General features: G+C 36.6%; 1 protein-coding gene across 1 annotated transcript in view; it reads left to right on the top strand.

Annotated features, from left to right (window-relative positions):
• Positions 1 to 19,685, top strand: part of LOC138701522 (synaptic vesicle membrane protein VAT-1 homolog) — a 49,481-nt gene that overhangs the window by 11,702 nt on the left and 18,094 nt on the right. Inside the window, exon 2 of the mRNA XM_069828499.1 lies at positions 9,964 to 10,256. Within this exon, the coding sequence (XP_069684600.1) occupies positions 10,008 to 10,256 (249 nt within the window). The 5' untranslated portion in view covers positions 9,964 to 10,007. The remainder of the gene's footprint in view (positions 1 to 9,963; positions 10,257 to 19,685) is intronic.

Genomic DNA, 19,685 nt, shown 5'->3' with positions numbered 1-19,685 from the left:
GGAAATGATATTTCACTGCTATACAGGGTGGAAGTGAAATAACCCTGAGTTTTACAGAGCGATTTGGTCATACTGAGTATAACAAAAAAAGTTTAATACCGTATCGGTGGGAAGTTAATAGTTTTGGAAATATATATATTTTTTTTTCGAAAAGTTTAACGTCGTCGTTGTGGATAATTATTACTCATAGGATCTTGATTTCTATCAATACCAATAGAGGATGTAATAAAGAATATTTTTTTCCTTTGTCGTATTTCAATATAATGGACGGTTTTCGTGTAAATTAAATAATAAGTCTTGCAAATTTGTTGCCTAGACTAACAAGTCCACAACGACGTGCATCGGTGAATATGTACAGCTGTCAAAAAAAAAAAGTGGCCGCACTCGAGAACAGCGAATATTTTCAAAGTCCACTTCGGGTCGCGGCGATGTTACACGATGCATGTGCTTGTACAAGCAGTTCCAGAACTATGAAAGTGTTCCATATCTGCGCTTCGTAGACCAGCGGTAGAGTGCTTGTTTAATGATTCAAAGGTCGTGGGTTCGGGCCATCTTCAAGTTTTCATTTTATTTTTTAATCGTTCTTTAGCGATGTAAATGATATTCAAATTATCATTTATATCCAGTTATCGTTCTTTATGGATATCACGTTATTTATATTTTGTTATCGTTCTTTAGAGATATGAATAAAATTCAGGTCATCATTTGTATTCTGTTATCGTATTATAACGATATGAATAATAATAATTATTATTGTAGCTACAGTATCTCCAATGGGGGTTAGCCCTATTTTACATATGTATGTTAGGGCTATAGTTTTATACACAAAAAAGATAAGCATAAAGAGAAATGGAAAAGAAAATTAAATTAGCTTACGCGATGTAAACAAAACATAAACAATCCGTAAATTAGGCATTGCGATTGCAAAACAAATATCAGGTATCAATTTGAAACATACAAAAACATTAACAACACACATACGTAACACTTCTATAACACAAATATGCAGCTTTCCGTACCATACATCATAAATTAATACACAATAGTCACACAAACACAATCAAACTATAATTACGACATTGCGACGACATCAAGCATCCCATAACTGACTCACATACATAACAAATCAAGCATCCGTTACAACACATACACTTCAACATAGTAACCACACTTTTAAAAGTTACAAATTTGGCTCCAAGAAGAATAAATAGGACATTTTTACTAATTACTATTCTTCTACAATTTCTTAAATACATCTGTAATAAATCTGTGAAATTCCGATATGAATAATATTCACGTTTTTTATATTGTTATCGTTCTTTAGCGATTTAAATAATATTCAAGTTATCATTTATATTCTGTTTTCCTTCATTAGCATTATAAAACAATATTCAAGTTATTTATATTGTTACTGTTCATTCGCAATATATAAATTAAACAAACCGATATTTATCATTTATATTCTGTTATCGTTCTTTAGTGATACTGTATAAATAATATTCAAGTTATTTATATTGTAATCGTTCTTTAGCGATATAAATAACATAAATTTAATATTAGGTTTGGAAAAATCCAGTTGCATAATACTGGTATTAGTTTTTCTTTCTGTATTATTACATTATACTATCTTGAACCACAATAAAATGAAAAGGAGTAACGAGGAATTGAACCTGAGACGTTGACATCTAAATTCCGACGTTCGTCCGCTGAGCTACGAGAGCAAAAGTGTGGAAACATTTTCGGAAAAATTGGCCCAATCACACTCTACGATTTTCTGATGATTCGTAGAAGCTAGTCCAGGATGCGGGGGGCAAAGGTAATTGAGATTTCCCGATCTCTGACCGGGTCAAACATCCTGAAAGAATTAATACTTAACCCTTGCCGTGACTTTCGGTGAAGTCCGGAGGGCCCAATTAGTCAAATCCACTCTCCTCATCTCCACGCTTGGGCCCCCTGGAATTTAATAAGATGCGAAAGAGATAGTGGTGTGCGGAAAGCAACGGGATGTTACCGCATTTAGGCCTATCCTTCCCAAGAAAACTACAAACATGAATAAAGGAAGCTTTTAATAGAAGAAGAAGGATCTTCTGCGGACCTCTGGAAAAAGAACTAAGGAAGAGACTAGTGAAGTGCTTTGTGTGGAGTGTGGCATTGTATGGGGAAAGAACATGGACATTACGACGAAATGAAGAGAAACGAATTGAAGCATTTGAAATGTGGATGTGGAGAAGAACGGTGCGTGTAAAGTGGACAGACAGAATAAGAAATAAAATTGTGTTTGAAAAAGTGAGTGAAGAAAGAATGATGCTGAAACTGATTAGAAAGAGAAAAAGGAATTGGTTGGGTCTCTGGTTGAAAAGAATAATAGACGACATTAGGATATGTGGATCATATGCGGAGACTAAGAGGAAGGCAGAAAATAGGAAAGATTGGAGATTGCTGGGTTTGCAATGAAAGACCTGCCCATGGACAGAACATTTATGTGTGTATGTTCAGAATGCCTGGAATATCGTGTCTAAGAACAGTCGCTATTTGCAAAGACTAGTCAATTCCATGCCCACTCGACTGCAAGATGATCGAGATAAGAGGAAGATAGACTAAATATTGAATTGTGGCTTTTTGTTTTGTTTTTTGAACGCTTAATTGTTTGAATGTTTTAAGGCCGACGCCAGTAAATTTGTTATGTTTATGCCACGAAAGATATTTTATTGAGAATAAAATCTTTTTTCTTTCCATTTGCAGCCACAATATCATAATGATAATGATAAAGTCATGGCATAATATATTAATGAACCTGATGTTAATTACTAAAATAATCATAAAAGAGAAAGGAGCCATTATGTCTAGTTTGTCTCTCTCAAAAACAGAACAAAAAAGGACATAAAAAGCACGAGCTTGTAGTCGAACGCAGGACCTCATGAATAAGAGGCTTGAACGCTACCATTATGCTATCGAATAACACACAGTATACTTCAATTATAACTGTAGATATCAGGCAACGTGGTCCAACAACATGTAACATCGCCTGTCTCCGAATTGTAGCGAAGATACCCGAAGGGAACTTTGTTTCAGGAGAGCGGCCACTTTTTCTTTTGACAGCTGTACAGTTGAATAATTTCGAGGGAAAAATTGTTCCGGAGCCGGGTATCGAACCCGGGACCTTTGGTTTAACGTACCAACGCTCTACCACTGAGCTACTCGGGAACTCTAACCGACACCGATCCAATTTTTCCCTCTATATCCATAGACCTCAAAGTGGGCTGACAACCGTCAAGCAACCAACTTCGAGTGCACACTAACCCCGTGTGACTTAAATTGTGGTTTTCTGTTAACGTTGTTCGTTAACAGAAAACCACAATTTAAGTCACACGGAGTTAGTGTGCACTCGAAGTTGGTTGCTTGACGGTTGTCAGCCCACTTTGAGGTCTGTGGATATAGAGGGGAAAAATTGGATCGGTGTCGGTTAGAGTTCCCGAGTAGCTCAGTGGTAGAGCGTTGGTACGTTAAACCAAAGGTCCCGGGTTCGATACCCGGCTCCGGAACAATTTTTCCCTCGAAATTATTCAAATCAACTTTGCAGGGAGTTATACCTGAAAATCTTGATTTGCAGCTGTACAGTTGTCAAAAGAAAAAGTGGCCGCTCTCCAGAAACAAAGTTCCCTTCGGGTATCTTCGCTACAATTCGGAGACAGGCGATGTTGCATGTTGTTTGACTACGTTGCCTGATATCTACAGTTATAATTAGAGTATTTCGTGTGTTACTTGATGGTGTAATGGTAGCGTTCCGGCCTGCTATTCGTGAGGTCCTGCGTTCGAATACAACCTAGTTCTTTTTATGTTGTTTTTTGTTTTATTTTTAAGAGCGAGAGAGACAAAATATATATAATTGCTCCTTTCTCTTTTGCGATTATTTTGGTAATTAACATCAGGTTCATTAATGTATTATGCCATCACTTTATCATTATGACATTGTGGCTGCAAATGGAAAGAAAAAAGATTTTATTCTCAACAAAAATATCTTTCGTGGTATAAATAAAACAAACTTACTGCCGTCTGCCTTAGAACATTCAAACAATTAAGTGTTCGAAAAACAAAACAAAAAGCTACGATTCAATATTTAGTCTATCTTTCCCTTATCTTGATCACACCTTGCAGTCGAGTGGGCATGGAATCGACTAGTCTTTGCAAATAGCGACTGTTCTTAGACACGATATTCCAGGCATTCTGAACATACATACATACATACATACATACATACATACATACATACATACATACATACATGTTCTGCCCATGGGCAGATCTTTCATTGCAAACCCAGCATTCTCCAATTTTTCCTATTTTCTGCCTACCTCTTAGTCTCCACATATGATCCACATATCTTAATGTCGTCTATTATTCTTCTTCTCAACCAGTGACCCAACCAATTCCTTTTTCTCTTTTTAATCAGTTTCAGCATCATTCTTTCTTTACTCACTTTTTCCAACACAACTTCATTTCTTATTCTATCTGTCCACTTCACACATTCCATTCTTCTCCACATCCACGTTTCAAATGCTTCATTTCGTCGTAAAGTCCATGTTTCTTCCCCATACAATGCCACACTCCATACAAAGCACTTCACTAGACTCTTCCTTAGTTCTTTTTCCAGAGGTCCGCAGAAGATGCTCCTTTTTCTATTAAAAGCTTCCTTTGCTCATGTTTACAGTTTTTCTTGGGAAGGATAAATGCGGTAACTTCCCGTTGCTTTCCGCACACCACTGTCTCTGTCGCATTTTATTAGATCCCAGGGGGCCTAGGCGTGGAGATTAGAAGAGTAGATTTGACTAACTGGGCCCTCCAGACTTCACCGAAGTTCACCGCAAGAGTTAAATATTAGTTCTATCAAGATGTTTGACCCGATCAGAGACCGGGAAATCCCAATTAGCCTTTTTGCCCCCCGCATCCTGGGTTAGCTTCTACAAATCATCAGATAATCTTGGAGGGGGATTGGGCCAATTTTTCCGCATATGTTTACACACTTGTGCTCTCGTAGCTCAGCGAAAGAACGTCGGAATTTAGATGTCAACGTCTCAGGTTCAATTCCTCGTCACTCCTTTTCATTTTATTGTGGTTCAAGATAGTATAATGTAATAATATAAAAAGAAAAAAAACTAACATCAGTATTATGCAACTGTATTGTTCCAAACCTAATATTAAGTTCATGTTATTTACATCGCTAAAGAACGATAACTGAATATAAATTATAATTCGAATGTTGTTTACGTCGCTAAAGAATGATAACAATATAAATAACTTGAATATTATTTATACAGTATCACAGAGTATAAATGATAAATATCGGTTTGTTTAATTAATATAAGATATTATATGAATATAATTAATTATTTAAATAAAATAACCTATTTTACAAAGAAAAAATGGTTATTTGTATTATAATAATTACATGAAATACAGATTATTTATATCGCGGAAGAACAATAACAATATAAATAACTTGAATACTGAGACGCTAAAGAACGTACACAGAATATAAATGAAAAATTGAATGTTATTTATACCGTTAAAGAACGATAACAGAATATAAAAAAACGTGAATATTATTCATATCGTTAAAAAATTATAACAGAATAAAAAAAATATATAACTTGAATATTATTTATATCGCTAAAAGAACGATAACAAAATATAAATAACTTGATATCGATGAAGGACGATAACTGAATATAAATGATAATTTGAATATTATTTATATCGCTAAAGATCGATTAAAAATAAAATGAAAATTTGAAGAAGGCTCCGAACCCACAACCTTCGACTCATTAAGCAAGCACTCTACCGTTGGTCTACGAGACGCAGATATAGAATACTTACACAGTTCCGGAATTGCTTCTACAAGCACATGCATCGTGTAACATCGCCGTGACTCGAAGTGGACTTAGAAAATATTCGTTGTTCACGAGTGCGGCCACTTTTTTTTTTTTTTGACAACTATACATATACCATTGCATTTCTTCCCGTCCATATCGTACTTAATAGTGCTTTGCATGAATGTGTCGAATAGACATTTTCCGATAGTACTGGCTATGCTATCAAGCCTGTACTCATTCCTTTTTCCAGGCTGGTATTACTCATGGAGTCGTGACGGCAATGTTACGTCATTGTTGACGAGGTTGACTATGTGAACGGAAAGCCGCCTTATATTACTCTGTCTGCTGGGTAAGGATCAGTAAATGCCAGCCACTCCTTGCTAGCCGTGTGCTCTTCTTTATTGTAAGTTGGTTTGAGGCCTGCGGCAATAGACTGCCCGCGGATCACATTTAAAGTTCAGTTGTGGCCCTCAGAGCAAACATTAGTAAACAGAAAAATAAGTCTAATCATCCACATAATGTAGGCCCTAATTACGCGAAATAAAGTGGTTTAGGAAAATTGGAAATCTTCAGAAGCACAAGTGATTAGGCAGACATCATGTTCCGGGGGGGGGGGGTCACAGGAACCCAGACAATCCAATGTTGCAAAACTGATAATTCTAAAATCCATACACGCAGCAACTAAATTTCACGTGTTACTTTGGAATGCTGGTTTCATCGCTTTTAGTTTTTTCTATTTTATTAATAACTTATCCACAATTAAAATATACTGAAATGCAGTACATTTTAAAACACTAATACACTGTACCCGTAAGTAACTATATAATGTCATTGATTGTACCTGGAAACTGGCTTGTCTGGTACTAAGCCGGCCACTTTCAGAGTAGGCCTCCACATATTAGTGTGAACGTCGTTAAAAATTAATCATCATTGTCTCATATGGCGACGACAACTGCACTCAAAGGTGGACGAAAATATAAAGTGACAACGTTGAAACGAACTACAGATTTCACTACAATCGCAGTCTAGTATATACAGTCACGAAGCTTGAGTTGATGAGGGTACTAGGAACAATAGACTGTGCAGGTACTGTTTCACATTGTATGTGATGAGGAGCTAGTAGCGATCCTAGTGGTTAGCAACTATCTATGGATGCATATTCCCTACGTATTGACCTTCGTGACTGTATATACCAAAGACGGTATATACTAGACTGCTACTATCGTTATTTTACAAGGCGGGCAATTCAAATGTTCTGAAAATTTGCTCGGCCGGTCGGCGATCCAAGTCCCATGAAATCGCTGGCATTCCCCTCCATGAAATCGGGGCATTCTTTCCGCCTGCAATCAGTCGTCAGAGAGATTTCATTAGAATGTATAGTAGTGTTGTGCAATGGTAAGAATTCACTAAGTCTTCGTATATTCATCTTGAAGATCTACATCAAGTGTAGGAAGTTGTGTGGTAGAATAAGACAAGCATTTAGACGTAAACATCCTGGCAGCTAGTTCAAACACAAAAAGCAATATTAAAGTTAGTGACAAGTTTAATAAAACAGGTTCTGTGACTGGCCGGAAAAGGAAACGAAGACGTCATGGGCTACCTTACACCAAATGAGCGAAAAAACATGCCCTTTGCACCCCCACTTCCCATACCCCTACTAGTGTGCCCATAGTTCCTTATGCACTTATAGTTCCATATTTTTTATTTCATCCAGCACAGTGGTTGGAAAAAAATTCAAAATTAATCACTTTACCTACCACAAGCGATGTAACAGCGACTCCATTATGACTTACATGACCTCTCTTCTACCAAGTGCCATAGACACCAACAGCCTTGCAGAGCTGAGGCAAGATGCCCAGCCTATTAGCACAGAATTCACGAATGTCACTCAGTGACAATTCAATCCAACGGACATGTAACAACCACTGCATAGGCCTATACGGCGCACAACGGGCCAATGTGAGCTTAAGTGCATGGCAGTAGCGGCCCGCGGTTACAAAGGTTGGCAGTTTTGCATGAAAATAGTGTATTTAGCAAACGCATGCTGTTTATTGCATCTAAATCGGATAACGCGTGTAATTACAGCCCTTTCTCGAAGTTGACTCTGCACTCGAAATTTATTGTACTCCAACCATCCGCGCGCCCTACGGTACACCTCTCACACCTGGTCACGTTGTCCCACATGAATGAACAACCATCAGGAATTTTCTATCGTTCGAACGGCTTATACTCCTACCGAATTTCGTTACGCCAACTTTTCTAGCCTACAACCGTACTGGCTGACGGAATTATAAAACAGAGCTGGGAGTTTCTACAGATTTGCAATAAAATATCATAACTTGATCAGTTTGTTGTATTATTAAATTTAATTCTTTGGCATAACAGCGCAAGAAATGAGCTGTGGGGCACAATACAAATTCTTCGTGTTTCTCACTCATTACGTTAGCCCCGCCATTAACCAGCACAATTAATTTATGTGGTTCATTTATGACTGAATTTCCGTTAAGCCTATATAGTTTGCACCAAACTTTCAGCATCATGTTTTGGTGGCAGTAAAGAGAAATTTACAAAAATTTTATTGCTAGCCATCAATTTTGAATTGTGACGAACCCTATAAATGATCTTTGAAAGTTTAATCTAAATGTGGAATAAAGTGAGTCAAACCCCGAAATATACCGCGGTTTGTTGAATCTTCTGATTCGACAATTCCTCGCATCGCTAATTCAAATGCAGCACAGAATTTCACACAGTTAATTATTCTAGATAGATCATTTCTATTTTTAAAAACATTTTCATCCGTTTGCGAATGTTAATCATATATGCAGAATAAAGTTGTGTTTGAATATTTTAATATCTCTAGCAATGACAAATCTGTTCGACTTGAAATGAGTTTTCAAATTTTCATCCTTTTCTATTTTTTAAGTCAAATTAACTAAATCCTCCGCTCTGGTCTTTGTCCATGTATTTTCTCCTCTGAACAGAATACACGGGTGGGGGGAGAAAGCGTTTTCATGAGCGCAATAAAAAAACCAATCGTTTCATTACACATTTCGGTATTAAAATGAGTAGTAGGTTACATGATTTCCTCGACTTTTTCCAGAAATTTCGATATTTAAATTTGGTGTAGGACGTCCTAATTTCTTAAGTGAACGTGCAATTTCTCTTTTAATTTCGAAAAGGGTTGGTCGATTAGGTTTTCATTTCATTCATTTTTAATATAAAATATTTCCTCAGACACACTGACTAATCACATCACACCACCCACACTACTATAACACACTGGATCTGTAATGATATACAGTAGTCCAGAAGCCTGTGTGTTCTAATGCAGATCATAAAGAGATTAGGGTGTTGACGGTTTTTTTGTATATTCGGAGAGAGCTGCTTCGGTTGCAGCTCTTATGCAGTATTATTGGACGGTGAAGAAAACCAATTTTCTGCTGCTGACTACCCTAAGTTGAGCTCCAGGAACTGCCGATCACAGATCCGAAAAGTACACCACAGATAAAATTCTCGAGCAGTTCAAGGCTCCTACAGACAGTAAAATCTCGAATCGAAGGAGAATGAATTGGAAAATTAAATGAAACAATGAACTATATAGATGCATTTAAATGGCGGTTCTGCAGCTCTGCAGAAATGGAACTTAAACCAAGGGGAGAATACTCTTACCTCTATAACATACGTTTTTCGCGAAATAATTTATGTCCCGCATTTATAGATATTCAATGTTAAAATGTGTTTCACGTGACCATTCAATAAAGAATTCATTATTTTGTTGCAAATCTATTTGTATTGAAACCTATGATCCCTTAGCTTTAAAATAACCCCAAGTTTAAGATTCTACCTCAATTAGAAGAGAAGTTATGAATTATTTTTGTTGACATAGTATGCGACATTTTTACATTTTTTCTCATATTGACAGAATTGCTGTATTGATATCGTGCATTATTGAGGGCTAAAATTTTACATAATTCATTAACTTAAGGTACTTTACCATCCCACCAAATTTAATGAAAATCTGAGGTGGTCGGGTTGAAAAGTCCACTTTTTTGTGTTGCTTTTGACATGGAATGGCCCTATAAAACTGTTGTAGGTATAACGAGGCTAGTGCTACAGTGCTGAATAAGAGTTCGGGAAATGGAGGAGGTGCGATCCGTGGTGGTGACGGAATTCGGAGGCTATGATTGTATCAAAGTGAAGCCGTGGCCCTTGCAGAGGGCGCTGGGCGCCGGAGATGTTGAAGTGGCCGTAGCCATGTGCGGCATGAACTTCGCAGACCTGTATACCCGCCAGGGACTGCTGCGGACCAAGAAGCCGCCATTCGTGCTGGGCATCGAATGTGCTGGCCAGGTGACGGCGGTGGCCGACGATGTGGTGAACGTCAAGGTACGGTGGGAAACCTCTTCCAGGCTAAGTAAACCATTATGTGGTTCAAGCGATCCACTAGTGATTAATGCTGGAAATGAAATGCACCATGAGTTACTATGAATATTGGTTAATTCCTTGCATTCTTAGGGTTACATTTAAATCATTGAGTTCAACCATTTGGCTTTCTTATAATGCTGACTATAAAGAGAAAGTATTATGACCAGAGCTTGGAAGTTTGTACCAAAACTGTTAAGTTGTGTGAGCTTGGACTATATCTCTACCGAATGAAAAATAATAGCGCAGCTCTCAATGTCAATGAATCGGAACGACAAACATTTACAGCCGGATGGCAACCAAACTTGTGCTTCAATCGTCCACAGGCTTAGAACAAGAAAATAATATAAAAAAAACAATAATTTGTAATTATAAACTTCATAATTCCCAATCTAAAATAATTTACCCATACATATAAAAAATAACATACAAAGTAAATATACAGTTATGATTCTAGCATCATTATAACAAATAACAATGAACATTTTCATTTTATCAAAAGAAATACCCCTTTTATGTTAAAAAAATAAAAACAATATTTGTAATATAAAAATATTCGTTCTACATACGAGACGTTACTGAGTAAATCTGAAATATGTTGGAATATTTCTTATTATAATCAGGTGAACAACTACTTTGTGAATCTAATAGTGTATCTCGTATGTGGCGCATAATAGTAAACCCATAATTGTTTTAAAGAAGATTTTTCATTTCTATTGTAATGACAGATAGGAAGTTCGTATCGTAATTCCGATGTTGAACTTGAGCTGTAACGCAACCGAATGCATAGCAGCACGAGACGTCAAAATTCAGCGAAGAACAATCCAGGAAAAAATAAACGTATTACACACTCCTGTTTGTATAATTATTTAATAACAGATGACTATACTTTTTTGGAATCATGCATAATATTAAATTACGTAAATAATACAATAATAACAGAATAGCTCACTTTGTTCAGAACCTAAAATAATAATATAAATTAACAATATTCTTCAAACTATTCACGATTGTACACAGCTCCACAGAATGTCATTATGCGTTGTTTATTTGAACATACTGTGTATCGTCTGTAGCGAGCGCGAGCAGGACGAGGCGTGGATGACATCTATACTCTTCGCTGTACTCAACCGAAATTTACAGTTTTGATACGAACTTCCTACCTACAATTCTGACGATGCAAAAATACAAGGCGTGTTCAAATGAAACCCGTTCGAGCCAGCCAATTAATAAACGTGCTCCGTCAAAAAAACAAGTTGTTCTTACACAAATGGTGCTGGAATCTTCTTCGTCTAATACCAGTGAACTTAAGAAAGATTTGTGCATGGTAATGGTTGCTGCAAACATACCATGGTATAAACTTGAAGTGCCAAAGTTTCAGGCTCTCCTACGTAGATACTGCAACTTCAATATTCCGGACGAATTAACATTCCAAAAAAATTATTTGAACTCCTGCTACATTGACACAATAGAGTTTATGGTGATTCCTACGTATGGGTTGCCCATGACGAGACAATCGATGAGCGCAAAAAATATGGAAAAATGTTTAATTATTAATTGCGCCTCAAAACAATAATTAAATAAAGTTGAATCAATGTGCAAAAATAGGCCTACATCAAATAAAGCTTAGAATTTAAGTTACATATTTTTGTTTACTACATATTTGCCATTTTTAGCTACATATGTATGTACAGATTTCTCATTTTCATATTACATAAAATCCGAGCTGTACTTATAAGAATTTAGTTCAACAATTTTGTCACTTTTCAAACTAATGCTTAGATGTACTTGCCTGTTATCTAACTTTCGTAATAATTTCATGGGAGATTGTTCTAGCCTGTAGTCTATGTCATCAAGTTTTTCTTAAATTAGAACTCGTTTTATGCGCCTTCTTTTTTTATTTAAAATGGCCGGTTTGTCCCATCTTTTCTGTAAATTCTGGATTGTTGATTCAGATGATTATTAAACACAGGGTATTTCCGTAAAAATATAGCAGGACACTTTTTTTGTAAGATTTCTTCGTGATATAGCTACGTATCTTAAATGAAGATCCACTGTTGTAATGTGTATTATATTGTCACGAACTGAACTGTGTTGCAGTGAACGGAAACCAGCTGTACAGCTGTATACTAATGCTTTAGCCTGTGTTATGTGTACAGTAATGGCAAAAAAAAAAAACCGGACCGACCCTTGTAGCTGATACAAAAGAATCCTGTGCTGTGTATTATGTCAAATTGTGGTAATTTGAATATGGATAGTGAAGCCAGAGGTATGTACTGCTATTTAATGTAAAAATACGCAGTTATCTTTGCCGAATAAAGGTAGAAATGTAATATTGATGCCAGATGAAAATAAAACTCTCAAAGTTTTTTCGTCTGTAAGTTTGAGACACTGAAGGAAACAAAAGACGGTAAAAATCGAACAAATGCAATAAATTTCATTGTTACAATTAATTATACAAGATGTGTGTGTTTTGTGACTGAAATCAGCTACAAGGATCGGTCCGGTTTTTTTGCCACTACTGTACATATTACGCAAAAAAAAAAAAAACCTCCCCATGCTCGATTCAGGGAAATGTAGCCTACACACTATTTCCTCGACAGTCCCGTTCGATCTATAAAAGTAGAAGACCAAAGGCATTTACTTGAGTAAAACCGTTTCTTCACAAACGCGCTGCTTATTTGTCTGTTTGTTTTCAATTTGTAAACATTAATTTGTATAGCCTACATATAACGTTTTCTGAAAAAAAAAAAAAAAAAAAAAATTAAGTGCAGTATTTCGTTTTTTGCATGTCCGCAATGATTAGGAACATGTTAGGTTAATTTAAAAAAGTTATTCTTACATATCTCATCAAGTCCTAAATTTTTGCGTGGATAAGTTTTCGATTGGAGGTATGGTTCCGCTAATAATAATTCTATGGTGCGCGATAAAAAGGACGTAAGTCAGAAATTGGTGGTTTTGAGTTATGATCGACAAGAGAATACAGAAAATGTACTTCTTCAGATAGGACATAGGTCTATCCTCTTTCATAATGATGTAGAGTGTCAGATGTACAGCCCATCATAATGATATTGGTCCTCGTTTTAAAGTTAACTTTTGTTCTACCTTTTTAATAACTTATTTAGGCGAAGTTATAAATACTATGGGGGTTCGCTAGCGAACAACATGAATGTGCGACGTAAATTTAACGTGACTGGGAGGAAAAATTCTTTGTGTTAAAGAACGGTAAACCATTGTGTTTGTGTCCTTTTAAAATAGACTACACGGCAAGTTTCACATTAAGAACTAAGAAGGCATTTCACTGTTGCTCATATCAGAGTTTATGGTGAAGACAAATTACGAGGTGAAGCTCGCAAAAAGGTAATAGAGAGCCTTAAAATCTAAACTATTATTTACGATTTTGAACTACAGTTAACTTTGACCGTGGAATAGCGTGTTGACGTCGACTCGATACATGACTGAACATTGCATGAACAATAAAATAATATATTCTCGTATTTATTTGTTTGAAGAGTCCACACAACAGGCTAGCACAATTACAATGTTCACTTATAACCACAATATCATTTATTGAATGCAACAATTAAATATATATAAGTGCTTTGTATGGTGTGTGGCATTGTATGGGGCAGAAACATGGACATTACGACGAAGTTAAGAGAAGCGAATAGAAGCATTTGAAAAGTGGATATGGAGAATAATGGAACGTGTGAAGTGGATAGACAGAATAAGAAACGAAGCTTGTTGGAAAGAGTGGATGAAGAAAGAATGATGCTGAAATTGATCAGGAAGAAGAAAAGGAATTGGTTGGGTCACTGGCTGAGAAGAAACTGCCTACTGAAGGATACACTGGAAGGAATGGTGAACGGGAGAAGAGTTCGGGATAGAAGAAGATATCAGATCATGGACGACATTAAGATATATGGATCATATGAGGAAGCGAAAAAGAAGGCAGAAAATATGAAAGATTGGAGAAAGGTGGGTTTGTAGTGAAAGACCTACTCTTGGGCAGAACACTGAATGAATGAATGATATATATTTATATGTAAAGTTCTTCTTCTTCTTCTTTTCTGGCTCTACGGCCCTTTGTGAGCTTTGGCCTCCTTCACAATTTTCCTCCACTCGTCTCTATCTTGTGTCTTCCTTTTCCATCCTCTTATACCCATTCTTCCCATATCCATCTCAACGTCCTGTAACCACCTCTTCCTAGGCCTTCCTTCCTTTCTTTCTTACTCTAATGTATCCATGAAGCAGGAGTTTTGGCATTCTTCCTTCTTACATTCTCTCCACATGACCCAGCCACCTCAATCTCATGGATTTGACATGTCTTACTAAATCTTCTCCTTTCAATATTTGGTCAATTTCCGTGTTTGATCTAATTCTCTATTCTCCAGCTTCAAATATTGGTAAATATATGCGTCTGATAATTTTTCTTTCGAATATTCTTAATGCATTTTCGTCATCTTTTTCAACACCCATGATTCAGCAGAATATGTCACTACTGGCCTTATCAAGGTATTATATATTTTTAATTTGGTTGTTTTGGTTAAAAGTCTTGATTTTATTAGTTTAATGTTTGCTTTATTCCTATTGATATTCTATTGTTTATTTATATAAATACAAGAAACATGAAAATATAAAGATATAGAGGAACAGAGGTTGAAATAACAGTCAAAATGAAGTAAATATAAATCTTAAAACAAAAGTTAATGTGAATGAAATAATAATCTTAATGCAATAATCTTAATACAACAATAATCTTAATAGAAGGCAATAGAATAATATAAGCTATATAATTTTCAAAAATTCATTACAGTTGTATGTTATGTTTTTTATTTAACGACGCTCGCAACTGCAGAGGTTATATCAGCGTCGCCGGATGTGCCGGAATTTTGTTCTTTTACATGCCAGTAAATCTACTGACGTGAGCCTGTCGCATTTAAGTACACTTAAATGCCATCAATCTGGCCCGGGATCGAACCCGCAACCTTGAACATAGGAGGCCAGCGCTATACCAACTCGCCAACCCGTATAAAATATATCTATTTCTCATAAGCTATGCAATCTATTATGCTCGTAAGTGCGAAGAACTGTATTGACTTACCCACAGAGGTCTTAAGTCAACACTGTACAACATGAAAAATGCCCTTTACATGAAAACATTTGTTTCTTGTATATTTATGGCTGGAAATAACGAATCTGTACTCGGTTTTTGCCTAAGACGAACCATTTTCCAAAAAATCCACAACTTAGTATTTTATGTATTTCCTCGATAATATTGCTATGTTTCTTTAATTCAAATTATTTTTCGAATATCCTGCTTCTTCTATCAAACATTTTCAGTGCAGGGATAGATTTAGACACATTTAGAAATATATAACTACATCAATCATTCACTTCCAGGTTGAACATACCATAATTCCAGCATTTTAAATGTAATTTTTTGTTTACTTTCTGATGTTTCCATTCACCACATGATACTGCTCATTGAAAGTGCTGTTTGTGGAGTGCTGTTAAGTGTGAAGTACTAATGTTTTAAGGCCTAAGGACACAGTGAACTACATTCAATGCATCATGTCTCGTCGATGTAAAAATAAGCCTGACTTATTTTGTTATGTGTGTGGCGAAGTTACATTCAAGACTCAACAATGTAGCTTGTCGCCATTGGTTAGAAAGGCATATGAATTGTACTTTGGATGCAGAGTTGGAGATCAGGAGAAGTCTTGGGCTCCACATATATGCTGCAATTCATGCTCCAGGAATCTGAGAAAGTGGTTACAAGGAAAACGTAGCGCAATGGTTTGGCGCGAACCAAAAGACCACGTAACGGATTGTTACTTTTGTTTGACAGATGTTAAGGGGTTCACGCCCAAATCCAAACACTCTATGCTGTATCCAAACATACCCTCCGCTATGCGACCAGTTTCTCATTCTGAAGTCCTTCCTGTACCTACAGCTCCAGATAAATATACCCTTGATTCAGAGGAAGACACTTCAGATGCCCGATGCGGTCAAGATCCAGATTTTCAACCCTCTCCATCTATGACATGTGTACACCATGAAATAAAACGGGGAGAGCTTAACGATCTTGTACGGGACTTAAAACTCTTTCAAACAGATGCAGAATTACTGGGTTCTAGGTTACAAGGTTGGAATCTGTTAGATAAAGATGTAAAAATTACTTCATTTAGAAGACGACAAAGCAATTTTGGGCACTATTTTGCGGAGAAAGAAGGCATTATTTATTTCTGTGATGTGAATGGGTTATTTCAGGCATTGGGACATGAACACATTGTAGGAGACTGGCGCCTGTTTATTGACTCTTCCAAACGTAGTCTAAAGGCAGTACTCCTCCATATAGGCAATGTTTTTCCCTCTGTTCCTATAGCATATAATGCTGTAAATACCAAGGAAACATATGAGGTAATGAGTGCTATATTGAAATTAATTGACTACTCTACATTCAAATGGCACATTTGCGGAGACTTAAAAGTTATTGGGATATTAACAGGCATGCAACAAGGATACACTAAATTCTACTGCTTCCTATGTGAATGGGATAGTCGTGACAGAAAAGTCACTACATCCGTAAACAGTGGCCTCCACGACAAAACTACATTCCTGGCACCAAAAACATCTCTCATGAACCACTTGTGAATCCGTAATATGTCTTTCTTCCACCATTGCTCATTGAACTTGGTTTAATGAAAATTTTTGTAAAAGCTCTGGACAGAGAAGGGTTAGCCTTCTTGTATCTCAGAAACAAATTCAAAAGTTTAAGTGAGGTAAAGGTAAAAGAAGGGGTTTTTATTGGCCCACAAATTAAATCAGTCATGCACGACGAAGACTTTTAAAATAAACTATCAAAAGGAGAAAAAGCAGCCTGGTAGGCATTTAAATCAGTATGTTCAAGTTTCCTTGGAAACGAGAAAGCTGAAAACTATGAAGATCTTGTTCGTGACATGGTGAAATGCTTTCGTGTTATAGGCTGCAATATGTCTTTAAAACTACACTTTTTGGACTCACATCTAGATTTTTTCCCTCAAAACCTGGGTGCAGTTAGTGATGAGCATGGCGAAAGATTCCACCAGGACATTGCTATGTTTGAAAAGCGCTTCAGTGGACGATGGAATGGAAGTACGCTAGCTGAATATTATTGGTCTAATATTAGGGACACTCCACCAGATGCCTACAAGCGGAAACGGCCAAAAAAATCATTTTAGTGTATGTGTTTTCCGTAATGAGTGTCGCTGTTAATTTTCTCTCTGACCAATTTGTATAAATATGAAAAACGGGTATCCTAAAAAACGGTACGTGATGGACCATTTTGGTTTTCAGATATGAATCAAGCATCTTTTGTTTATACAGAATCACATACTTTCATCTAAAGGGCAGACACAAAGTTCAAATTTGTTGTACAGTGATACTATTCATTAATTGGTCATCACTTCATGCATAATGTCCATTTACATAATAGACGCCAAATCTGACCTATTTTCCTTTTATAAATGAGATGATTGGTATACATTAACATCTCTACGTTTTTCTTGTATAATGATGAACAGCAGGCTAGTTAACATCTGTTTCTCATCTTAAGTGACTCATAAAGGCGCTCTGCGAGAACACGTTGTCTCGTTTCTTTATAAAATTCTGAACATAACATCTCACAGACTGCCTGGAATGCGTATGTACTGTGCATTTGGTACGGCATAAGCAAAAGAGAACACGACCCTGTAAAAATTCTTACATAGTATTGAAAAAGGAAAGAAAAATGAGGGAACAGCCTGAAAATTTTGCAGAATATCCATAATTTCTATAAAGCTTGGTAAAAATAATCGGCTGCTGTTGCCTCGTAAAATATCAATAAGTTGAATGCAAAAACAATTGGCCTAGTCTATCGACAATGAGAACATGTTAACGACTTGATTAGTAGACCTATATTAGAGCGAGTCAATCCTAAGTTATCGGCATTCTGAGCCACGAGGTTGGTTTTTGACGGGCAGTGGGTTAGGTTTTTCCGGTTAGTTATTTTGTTCTAAGCTCGGTGCAGGACAATTGTTTGCACAAATACAAATCTGCCGACACTTAACAAACAGTCCTGGGATATCATGCACTGAACGTGTCCAACTACACTCCCATCTCCATTAGTTTCTGTGTAGCACAAACCGCTTCGCTATTTGCAGTTCTGCAGGGGAACTATGGAGGCTCGTTTAGTGAGGAGCAACCTGAATGTGCGATGTAAATTTAATCATGACTGGCAGGAAAAATTCTTTGTCTTAAAGAATGGTAAAGCACAATGTTTGTGCCCCTCTCAAATAGGCTACATGACTAGTTTTACATTAAAAACTATGAAGGCATTTCACGCTGCTCATGCGAGTGTTTATGGTGAAGATAAATTGCCAGGTGAAGCTCGCAAAAAAGCAATAGAGAGCCTTAAAGTCTAAACCAGACGTCTCCAAAAGCGTACTCGCGAGTAAGCCCCTGAACGGAACCGAAGCCAGTACGTAATGAGCGCGCTCCGCCTCATCCATCCCCACCTGTACTGTACTCAATGTTTATGTGCAAACGAAGAGCAGTGGTGGACTTCCATTATCATTGTGTTGGTCGGAGTGTTCGACCGTTTCACAATGTCTTCTTATCATGGACGTAGTACATTCAAGGATGAAAGGGAAGAGAATTTTTTTTTGTGTTAGTGGGGAGAATATGAAATGTTTAATTTGTTCGAAAATTCTTAAGGGTGTGTTAAAATTCAACATGCGACGACATTACTCGACTCTTCACAAAGAATATCATACAATAAAATTATAGGTATGCAGGGCTGTAAAAATAATTTATTTTGGGACGTCTGTATAACTGTTGGTTATACATAATCATCAGTATATTACAATACGTTTACACTCAGTTTCGCATGATATACTTATAGTTTCTCCTTTCATTTTAGGTGAAATACATACAAATATTTTGATAAATTTGAAACAAGAAAATACAAACACAAATCACACACGTATCCTCAGTCTTAAACGAAAAAAATTCTTGCTAGCTATGTTCTAACTTGGAATATTTGGAAATCAATGAAGCCCTTTACAGAATGAGCATTTGTAAAATCGTGCATACAGGACGTTACTAAAATATTGTGCCCAGAACAAAGTCACAAGTTTAAGAAAATTATGGTAAATTGTCTCCAAACACAGTTCAGAGAAGAATTTGCAAGATTGCAAATGTAATGTAATTGAATCTGAAGTCGAAACCACAATTAACCAGTTTGTCGTTGACTCACTTGCATTGGACGAAAGCATAGAAAGAAATGACAAAGCTCACCTAGCCATTTTCATCCGAGGAGTTAATGAACATTTTACTGTGTCTGAATGTCTTCTAGATGTAGTTACTATGGAG

Source organism: Periplaneta americana, chromosome 6, assembly GCF_040183065.1.
Source record: "Periplaneta americana isolate PAMFEO1 chromosome 6, P.americana_PAMFEO1_priV1, whole genome shotgun sequence".
Classification (NCBI taxonomy): domain Eukaryota; kingdom Metazoa; phylum Arthropoda; class Insecta; order Blattodea; family Blattidae; genus Periplaneta; species Periplaneta americana.
The sequence above is the reverse complement of the archived record's forward strand: the minus strand, read 5'-3'. Positions and strand labels throughout refer to the sequence as shown.